This window comes from Atta colombica, unplaced genomic scaffold, assembly GCF_001594045.1.
Source record: "Atta colombica isolate Treedump-2 unplaced genomic scaffold, Acol1.0 scaffold248, whole genome shotgun sequence".
NCBI classification, from domain to species: domain Eukaryota; kingdom Metazoa; phylum Arthropoda; class Insecta; order Hymenoptera; family Formicidae; genus Atta; species Atta colombica.
In genome coordinates this window covers 225,452-236,108 of record NW_017259346.1, presented here as the reverse complement: position 1 = coordinate 236,108, position 10,657 = coordinate 225,452, and the positions used below count along the sequence as shown (strand labels likewise).

The window sequence follows — 10,657 nt, the reverse complement described above, 5'->3', positions numbered from 1 at the left end:
TATATATATATATATCTATTTATGAGGAAACATAGTTTGTATGGCTATGTATTTCGGTAAGTATAGAATTCTCACACGTACGATAAAATATCGTTGTGGCAAGGCGGAAATTATTGTATCGTTCTGACAATAAGGAGTAAAGTAAGACAAGAATGTCATCGAGAGAGACCGCGAAATTCTGTAATTACAGCAAACGCAATCTTGTCGAGAAATGTTTAAGATTTACAAGAGATGTAACTGTTTCAACGTATCTCATCCGAGGGAATGCATTTGAATGAAAGTTAACTTGTGTACGAATATATACAGCGAAAAACATTTCATATTTGTATTAACCGATTCTTGTTGAAATTTTTATGTTGAATTTTTAACATACATCTTTCTGCGAAATTGTAAAATTTCAGCGAATTTTCAACAATTTTTTTAAAATATCAGTTTTAAATTTATGCGAAATTTCAGTAAAATGTTTCTACCAGAAATGTGTGAATTGTTGATTAGCGTTGCCGAGGCATCTATCATTTAAAAGCTGTTGCATACAAGAAAATATAAGTAATAAGGTAAATATAAGTAATAAGCAATAAGTAAATTAACATTTTGGATTTATATGTTACATTATAGGTTTATGATCTCTACTGTGATTGGCCAATTTCCACTTATTATTCACATTATACTGTTTAAATTTTTTTGTGTACCACAGTTTTTAGAAGGAAAGTGTGCGCATTAATAATAAATTGATATTAATAGCGTGATATGTAATGTGTATTTATAAAAATATTATCAAAAAATTATGAAATCGCGAAAATGAGGCGCTATTATTTATATAATATTATAATAAATAAAGCATCAAAATAGCATATGTTCTTGGATAATGACGTTCAATTGAGGATACCTTGGCAACGCTAATCGGCAATTCATGTACATAATACGTATCAGTAATGGTTTATTCGCTCTTTCTTATTCTTTTATATTTTTACCCTGATCATTTAACTTTTGTTTAACACGAAAGTCTGTGCTTTAAAGGCTGCGTACGATTCTCAGTTTAAATACTTTTAATTATCGTGTTACTCGTAGTTACTTTAAGTATCGTGTGAGATCGCTTGATTGGTTCCTATAGGACGTCCTATAGGACGTTCAAAAGATAGGCGAGTTATAAAAGAAATTTATTCTATAAATTTGAATTTCTAATTTTTGAAGCCAGGAAGTTTCCTACAAGAACTTTGGAAGTCTAATTTATACTTTTGTATCACTAATTTATGTCAACACAGTTTTTTATATTTACCATATGAAATAGACGAAAAGTTATCTTGATTTAAAAGAATGAGTCTTTGTTTCCTATTGTTTCAATTTTTTGTAAAGATAAATGCAAATGAGAAATAAATGTAAGTTCACAAAATATATTTTTCTCAATATCTATTAATCTACGTCTCAGATTTTTTATTTTAGAATTAATAAATACTCCGGCTCAATCTCTCGGTTTAATATTTGTACGGCAAGTAGCTTGAATGGAAACGTAGAGAGTTGTATAACAATGACACTCTTAATGTTCGTAGTAAAAAGATCAATTTGAAGGGGACGAAATTGACTAGAGCGTCTGAGTGAACTCAATTTGCACAACGATGGCGTTACGCGCATCGTGATGCAGCCTTTTAAAAGCCTTCAAAGAAGCACATGGGTCCATGCTTTTTCCCCTCTTCTCTTCCTCTCTGTCTTTTTTTCATTCCTCTCGTATTTGTTCGCTTATATAACATTGACTGTACTCTAAAGTTCTGTTTAATATACGTACTACAATAATTACAGTATTGTTACTTGGCTTGGCAACTATGCCAACGCGTATATCCTCTTATTTCCACGGCGATGTACACAATAGGTGAAAAAAGTCTTTAGAGGAAAATAGGTTCTTTAGTAAATTGACAAGTAGATAGATTTATGTTTGTGTACGTATGTACGCGTGTGCGTGTAGAATCGTGTGTGTTTGTGTGTGTCGTGTAGAGTCGAGGAGAACGCGACCCTAGACTCACCCCCCGAGATCCTTTTCCGAGATTCCTTCGGTTTTCTTTTGTTCCTTATCGTATTCCTACGTTACATGTATACGGGATGTTCTGTCTCATAAAATCGGTACAGTGATCTCTTAAATCGGGACCATTTGCAAACACGTCTCGCATAAAGACTGACCCTGTGTGTGCGGCGAGTATATGGCGCGTCCAACGCATATTTTGTATTGTACATTTCAAACGTATCTTATGAAAAATAGAAAGATACTTTTTTCGTATGCCTGACGGTATATAATAAAAAAATTAAATTGAAAGAAAATTATGAAACTTAAAGGAAATTTTGCAATTTTGTTAATATAATTTGTTATATTATTAAGGAATTATTATAACAAAAGAAATATAATTAAAGTATAGAAAAACTTAAGTGATACTAAATGATACTACTATTAAATTAAAAAGCTATATGAAAGAATACAATTTAGAAATATAATTTTTAAAGAAACGAATACAAAAAGATACCAACCATGTACTTTATGTTAGGATTATACAACTCCTTCGATCGTTATGTGACTCTTGTCATTAATATCTCTCGAAATCCGTTTGGCGCGAGATATTGCACCGACATACATAGACAGAACGCGATGTACATATGCATGCTCAACGAGTTCCATGTCACATTCCCATGCGTTTGCCCATCCCCGCAATTGCGTCTTCAGTCGTCGGCCGTACCCTCATAGAGGATCGCCCCGTCTGGCGGCCATCTTCGCCGCTCTGGAGGCCAGAGCACCCAGGGAGCACACCAAACCCGTCAGCGTCTCCCAGAATGTGGTCCTGCGTCGCTTATGTGCCGCTTGGCCGACGTATCCCAGATAGTAGCTGGCATACCGATCGTTGTTGCCGGCAGCGCGACTCTCATAAGTGCCGCCGCCGCCACCACCGCCTCCATTGCTAGACCTGGCGCCGACGCTGGATCTGGGCTGCTGCAGGATGCTGCGACGGTACTCCTGGCCGCTGCGATCAATGCTCCGTCTGGGCGAGGAGACGCCGCTGCCACCACTGCCGTTACTGTGCCGGTGATGCTGCCGCTGCTCCTCATAGAGTTGCTGCTGCAGCTGCACGTTGCTTAGCCGTCGATCCATCATCCTAACCAGGTTCTGATGCACTCGCTGGTCCTCCTCCGGTATCGCCGCCGCCGGCAACTGACGTCGGTAATTCGGTGGTGTTGGTGACTTTGATAATTCGCGTTCCACTTGTCAAGCGTATTCAGTATCACTGGACGCTGATCGCTCGAGATGACCCTGATGACCTACCACCGAGTGATGCTGCTGATTTGGATGTTGTTGCTGTTGCTGCTGCTGCGCTTGTGCATATGCCAAGCTCTTCTGATAACTAAACAGCTGCCGCTCGAGACTGTAATTCTCTGCTTGTAGCGATACGATTTCACGTCGCATCTGTTGATTGTGTACACGACATACGTCATCGTACTTGTGGTAGGTCGCCTGAAAGAGCAGGTGACTCTCGTTCCATTCCAACCGGATCCTTAGCTGACCTTTGTCCGTAAGGTATGGACAATGATTCTCCTTTACTTCATTCATGTCCACGTTCGTCTCCATGATGATGCCTTCGTCGACGGATTCCTGAACGTAGTAGCGGCTGAATGGTTCGCCGGGTAGCCCAATCGCCGTGATATTTGGTCCCTCGCCTCTCAACAGATATGCCGACCAACTGACATACCTGTTTACATAAAAATTTTCTCAAAATTTTAGTTTCATAAACATTATCTTTTCGGTGTTTTTCAAACTTGCTGTTGATTCTAGAAAAAAATCCATCTTTATTAAGAAAAAGAAAGATAATAAAAACGAACATTCGTACAGGTCAGTACAATAATTCACAATTTCAGACAGCACTAACTGATTACAATAATTGATTGCTGATTTACAGATCAGGATTTTTCATATCTATATCGAAAAAATATTAAATTAATACAAGAAAATCTGCTATATGTTTAAAATATATAGCGTTATTCTATATCTAAATCTGATTTTGGTGAATTTTATTTCGACTTTCAATGATAAAAGTAGAATACGCACCTTAAATGATTTCTCGGCACATTATGGATGTCTTTATACACCAAATGCAGCCTGACTGTGTCAGAGTTGAGATCGGCGCGGATTGCCCAGGCCTGCTTGTCGCGATCGTAGCAAGGCGCAGCCGGCAGAACCGACGTGCCCAGCGCCTGTACCGCGACCTCGCAAATGGTCCTTGCCTCGAGCATCTCAAGCGACACACGGAGCGTACCCTTGTGCGCGATATCGGACCATCTAACCCTCGTATGCCATCCAAAGCCACAACCCTCAGCATCAGATATATCCTCGATTTGTCCGGAGTCGATTCGCCGTTCACCCTCGCCCAGAGCCAGGCTGTATCTCACCCTGCATCGATGATCGAAACCCGACAGTCTCATCAGGTAGACGCTCATGCGACTGTCCTGACCGCGGCAACCGTCTGCGTCCTTGCCATGCGGATAGATGACCAGATTCCAGTCGAAACCGCCGAACGCGAAATAGTCGGTCTCCAACTTACTCGGCTTCGTCTGACCGGCCGAGAACACCGACGTTGGCATCCTGACCTCCGTCATGTAGACCGTCCGCACATTCGCCATGGATAGCTCCAGCTGAAACTCGCCGTTCGTATCGGCGAAATTACGGCTGTAGAGATCTGCTACGGCAATGTAACTGCGGTTGCCCTGGGCCGGCGCCTCGTACGTAAACTTGACTCGTTTGCCGGAAAAGCTCTCATTCATAGAGAAGTGCTCCCGATTCAGCAGCGTAAACGTGAAATCCACGTATACGCGGAGGTTTCTTGATGCGCCACGCCATACCAAGTATACGCCCAGAACCTTAGTACATATCGGGGATAGGGACTCGTTATTTAATTTTAATTACATTGTATGTCTTTCGAGATACAATGGAAGACAGAGAGAGTTAATCTAAACGGATAGATTTTCTACGTACAATGCTGAAAAAGATCTGGTAATAACAATCAAATCTATATATAATTATTACAACTTTAGTAAAATAATTTCGCACACATAATTAAATTTTGGTTATAACCAAATCGACTAAACACAATTTTATTTTTCTAAATATTATCTTACTTTTCTTATTATTACCAAACTGTTAATTACTATTATTATTATTATTATTATTATTATTATTATTATTATTATTATCATATTTTAAAAGAAAGGAATATAAAATAAATAGGAAGTGTGGAATATGATATTTTGTATATTTTTTGTATAGATTTGCTGGAATTAATCAAAATTATTTCTTCACACAGTCTGGTTATAAGATGGTTATAAGAATTATTCATTAATGCTTACTGTGTTTTGAAATGCGTCGCAAAAGCTGCATTTCAGTTTTGCAGGTAGCAGTTTTACGGATGCATATATAATTATGAGAAGTACGTAATTGACATTAATTTTGTAACTTTAGTCTAGCTTGACTGTGGCTTTCAAATGATATAATTGAAATAAATTTAATAACAAAATGTGTCCAACGTGTAAAGTTATTATTATATGTATATTAGTTGGTGATATTTCATATCCAGCTCTCTCTCCTCTTCTAAAATCGCATTTTTTCTTCAATTATTTGTAAATTATGTTCGTTTTATATATCCAAAAAGCTTCTATAGCATAATTAATATTATTTTACGACTAATAAACATGTATCAAAAATAATTATATAACATAAATATCTATTGAATTATTTCAGTAAAACAAAATCCATAATCCAAAATCCCCTTCATTCTTCTACTTATGATTATGTTTGATAATATGTACTAAATATTGTACTATTATAATACACTAAACAAAGTACATTTGATATTACCAGATTTTTTTTCAGTAAAAAGAAAAAATTTTTACGTTCATTTCTACTGAGAATTAATTAGAAATTCATAGACTATAGGAAAGATTTCATAACTAGCAATTCTAGTTAATAAATTAATTAGAAATTCATAGACTATAGGAAAGATTTCATAACTAGCAATTCTAGTTAATAAATTAATTAGAAATTCATAGACTATAGGAAAGATTTCATAACTAGCAATTCTAGTTAATAAATTAAATAATCGGATATCACCGAAATTTCAAATTACCTTTTCCCCGCGCGAAAAAGCGACGGCCCATCTTTGAAAACCGCATACTAGTTCTTTGCTGGTGACGTCCCTCTCAGGATCGCGCACGACGGTCCTAGTGACGACGAAGGAGAAGACCCGCGTGCCACTGCGATCGTGCAGCTGCGCGAACCTATACAACAAAGCCATCACCGCATCTCGAGGGCACCGTTAACCCGATGGTCCGCGATAATTTACGAGGAGGATTCGTCTTGGTCGGTTTATAGTAATCTGTAAAATATATAATATTCTATAATTTCCTAACGACAATAATTTCTTTAACAGCTAACAATATGAACAAAGAACCTTTAAAAAACGAACTGTCGTTTCGATACTTTTTACCAATATATTTTAGATTCATATTACTTAGCATATTTCATTACAATAAAAATGTTAATTAACTTTTGCTTTGATGAAAATTTTAATAATAAATAGTCCAAAATCTCAGAATATCCTGTTGAATATTTTGTTGAATATTCTCTTTGAGATGTAAAGCGTGGCAGCCAAAAAGTTCTCGTCTGAGTTTCCTTGGAGTATTCCAGAGATCAGTTTAAGAGAGTATTCATCACAATCCGCTTTCATTTTTAAATACCATATATACAAGAGAATCCTTTGTGGCATTAATTATCCTATAATGGAGCGCGACAATGAAACAAATAGGCTCTAATGCGGGGTCTTTCCGTGAAAAAATTCAAGGAAAAATGACCTGGTTTCCCGAATAGCAAAATACCTCAAACGTTGCTTTTTCATTGTGCGGATATATGCTTTTCGGATCTCACTTCTAAATTGTACAAATAATGCTTTATGAAGAAAATAATAATCACAATTTCGTATATTTCAATAAATTATATCAATACGCTAAATATTTTTTGACATACATTGTTAATCGTTGGTGTTTCAATCCACTGAAATTTATTTATAACTAATGCTATTCTCTCTCTATTGATCTACCAATTTACAACCACGAATATGCTGGGATAAACCAAATTAGCACTTTGCGGGTTGTGTCAAATTACATTATTGTAAAGCTGCATTTTGGAATCTGCGACAGTCGCAATGTATCGTCGTTCATATTCATCTATTTTCACGTGATATGCTCCATCCATGATGATCCATCCATCAATCTGTCATTTGGATGTCACATAATGCGAGAGATAACACGAGTTTAATAAATCATCCATGTGATTAATAAAATTTAATAACGCAAAAGAAGCAATCATGTGAAAACACAAGTCTCGCGGTTTTTTCGCGCACATCAAAAGAATTTATCGTCTAGAAGAAAAAAACGTAGGATCCTAATAATTTTTCATTAATTATTACTATTTTTATGGAAATATTAGTTTTTGCTATCGTATTGTGTATGTCTAACAAAAAGTATTACTTTCTCTCTGCTTAGAAACATTCAATAGATCATCATGTCGATGACATTGAAGGAGGAAGAACCTCCCGAAATTTACAGGGAAGCTATACTTTATCGTGAATGGGGCTATCAACTGATTGCTCTGGGAAGATGTTTCTTGGCCATAGATTATTTCGAAAAATCGTCCAAATCAGCCAAGATCGAGAACCTAAGAACGTTAATCGGTCTCTACAAAGCGCTCATCAAGTGCACGAAATATTTCGCGGCGGAAAAATTGTCAGAGAAATGTATGATAACAGGTATGATTACAAGAAATTATAGAATCTAAAATTAAAAACGTAATTAGATATTAAAAATACTTTTTCAGCACCTTCATAATATGCAAATAAATATTATTGTAATTATCTTAGTTATTAACTGTTCCGCCTCACTCTATTTTTACTATTTTATCTACAATAATAACACGCCTTTTGTTTATTTATGGCTATTTTCTTAAAATTCACTTCGTTTCATGTTTTCAGCCTATGTGATAGTAAAAAAGCATGTAAAGTTACATAAATAATACATATAAAAATTACTTTAATAAAAATATATTTTTATATAATAAAAATATACTTTTGCAAATTGTTTAATTAATATAAAAAAGAATAATTTTATTTGTAAATTATAACTTTACTTACAAGTGTAAATATACATCTAATAAGTTCCAAAATTACATTATAATTGTTGTAGTTTTTTACAGTGTATATTACAAATAACTTAAATAAGGATAAAAATTTATCCTGTAAAAAATCGTGCTGTATAAACGTTAGTCTCTTAAGGGACGTCGATCAATGATGTATGTTTCAATAATCATCTGTTGCTCTATATAATTTCATAAAAAATTTCATAAAAAAAGAAGAAAAAATAGCAGAAGAAAAAGTATTTTGATTGATTTCTACATTCGTGCATCATCGTTTCACTCTCCACAGATCCTGGCCATTATAAAGTGCGGCAGATGCGAATGGAGGCGCTTTTCCAGATCGGTGAGTTCAGTCACAGTCTGGTTCACGCCTACGAGGGTATGCGGCGGCACGGGATGACTTTTGAGCACGGCGTCTATCAGGCAAACGAGACCATCGAAGATTGCATCGGGCGGAACACGTCGCCCATCGCGCTGCTGCTGCTCTACCCGTGGATACGGCATCTGTGGAAGCACCGTGAACTCCTACTCGGCAAGCTCGAGGAGGAGGAAGACGAGCTTGCAGGTGCATATCGCGATTCGAAATGAGCAAATAATCGTACTCGCTCGCGATATCAGTTCTCGAGCGAGTACTCAACGAGTACTTGAGAGTGAAGACGAGAGAACAGTCGACATAGTCTCACTTCTCAGGAATAGTGCTCACTGACTTTTACGAGATGAAATTCAATTTTCATGATGGTAAAGCAAGAAAATATCTGGATTCTTATCGGACCTCGCTTTACCCCGAAGCGAAGTCAAGTAACTGTGATATAAGTATTTCTCAGTGGTATGACCGAGAAATCGTCACGTTTCTCTCAACATCTATCAGAAAATATTACTACTATGGACATTATTTGAAATAAGAAAAAATTTTGAAAATAAAATAATAAATCTCCGTCGGCTAATTAAGGTACAGTCAATCTTTGATTGTGAATTCTGATAAATAAATTTATATCTGTAAAAAAATAAATAAAATGCGGAATGGGTCACAGAAATTTGTAAAATATACTAACTCTAATGTATATTCAAATAAATTCCATTTTCTATTATGCAAGAAATTAATATTTAAGTTATATTTCATATTATTTAATTTTTTAAATTGTCAGGTTTTCATCGCCTTTTCAACAACTTCTATAATAGTAACTTCTATAATAGTAAAAACTCATTAAAATTTTCACAAGTATACAAGAATTTTTTCAAATTTTTACACAGTTTGGAACAATATAAAAATCTGAATTGAAATTCAAAGATCCACATTGATAACGGAAGATGCAAATAGTCGACAAAGAGAAAATAATAATAAAAAATAATGCTTGTATAATCACTTCGAAATTGCTTCAATAATCTGACGTGTCCAAAGATCAGTTTTATGATCGCAGGTATTGCGGAGGGCGAGGTGAGATTCAAAGTGAACGATCCTGAAGTGCAACAGCAGGCGCGAATGAAACGACTGCATCGCATTATAGCGAAAATAAATATGGGTTACTTGATAATCGATAAGGATTTTCTTGAGAAGATTGTAAATCGGCCGGAGACCGTGGCTTCACCAAGCAAAAGGTCGATTACCGAACTGCTTACCCTCGTGAATACGTGCTACCGTAATGTGATGTACTTGCAGGATCTTCTGCGTATGAGACGGCCGTTCTATATTACCTTCTTTCGACGACGCAAGATTCCGAAGGGACACAGAATAATGCTAAAACAGGAGCGAAAATTGCGAAAGAACATCGTTATCATAAAGGCGGATTTTCTTTTGCGCCTCTTACAAACCGCGAGAATCAACAAGGATTACTTGACCTTCTTCAAGTCAGTAACGCACGGGAAGAACAGTTTTGCTAAAATATCTAAAAATTTAGTTAGATACAAATTTGGAAATAATTAGATTATTAAAGTAATTATGTGAGATGCCCAAATTGATTATTAGACGGATTGTATGATTCCTTTAATTATTTTGCATATAAAAGTATTAAAGTAGAATTATCAAAAAATTAATAGTTTAATTACATATGAGATATTTTATACTCTATTCTGGCAATTTACTTTTTTATCGCTATATTTTATTCAATTAATGTAAAAAAAAACGTAAATAAATTATTTTTCAGAAGAGATATTTCATATTGTAAATTGCACATTTTTTTTTAAAAGAAATTATGTGTTTTCTTACTAATTCACTAATTCATTCAATTTATTCTTGTGCACAAAATAATACTTATTAACATTACCAAAAAAATAATAGACATACATTTACGGAATAATTTATATTTCATGTCAAAATGTGCCAATATGTCCAATGTTTCAAGGAGTATATCTCTGAATAGCATCGACTTAGAGGATCGTGTTTATAGAACATTTTATCTTTTATTTTAATTAAGTTTTATTAATTAAATTTCATGTATATATATATATATA

The 10,657-nt window shown here is 35.3% G+C and overlaps 2 protein-coding genes across 2 annotated transcripts in view; one reads left to right on the top strand and one right to left on the bottom strand.

Annotated features, from left to right (window-relative positions):
- Window positions 1-3,241: 3,241 nt before the first annotated feature.
- On the bottom strand, window positions 3,242-6,317 carry LOC108688909. Its single transcript, XM_018195449.1, has 3 exons — window positions 6,150-6,317; window positions 4,079-4,887; window positions 3,242-3,722 (listed from the first exon to the last, which is right to left on the bottom strand). The coding sequence occupies exons 1-3, from the start codon at window positions 6,315-6,317 to the stop codon at window positions 3,242-3,244; spliced, it is 1,458 nt and encodes a 485-aa protein (XP_018050938.1).
- A 1,265-nt stretch (window positions 6,318-7,582) lies between these two features.
- The window catches only part of LOC108688910, a 6,542-nt gene continuing 3,467 nt past the window's right edge, over window positions 7,583-10,657 (top strand). The window contains exons 1-3 of the mRNA XM_018195450.1: window positions 7,583-7,826; window positions 8,499-8,774; window positions 9,628-10,054. Of these exons, the coding sequence (XP_018050939.1) occupies window positions 7,583-7,826; window positions 8,499-8,774; window positions 9,628-10,054 (947 nt within the window). The remainder of the gene's footprint in view (window positions 7,827-8,498; window positions 8,775-9,627; window positions 10,055-10,657) is intronic.

Excerpts from the sequence above, each read along its gene's own strand:
- LOC108688909 (XM_018195449.1), bottom strand. The coding sequence starts at position 6,317 with ATGGCTTTGTTGTATAGGTTCGCGCAGCTGCACGATCGCAGTGGCACG. Across the intron at positions 4,888-6,149 it reads CTTTTTCGCGCGGGGAAAAG|GTTCTGGGCGTATACTTGGT; the intron begins GTAATTTGAAAT and ends ATATGTACTAAG. Across the intron at positions 3,723-4,078 it reads GTGCCGAGAAATCATTTAAG|GTATGTCAGTTGGTCGGCAT; the intron begins GTGCGTATTCTA and ends TTATGTAAACAG.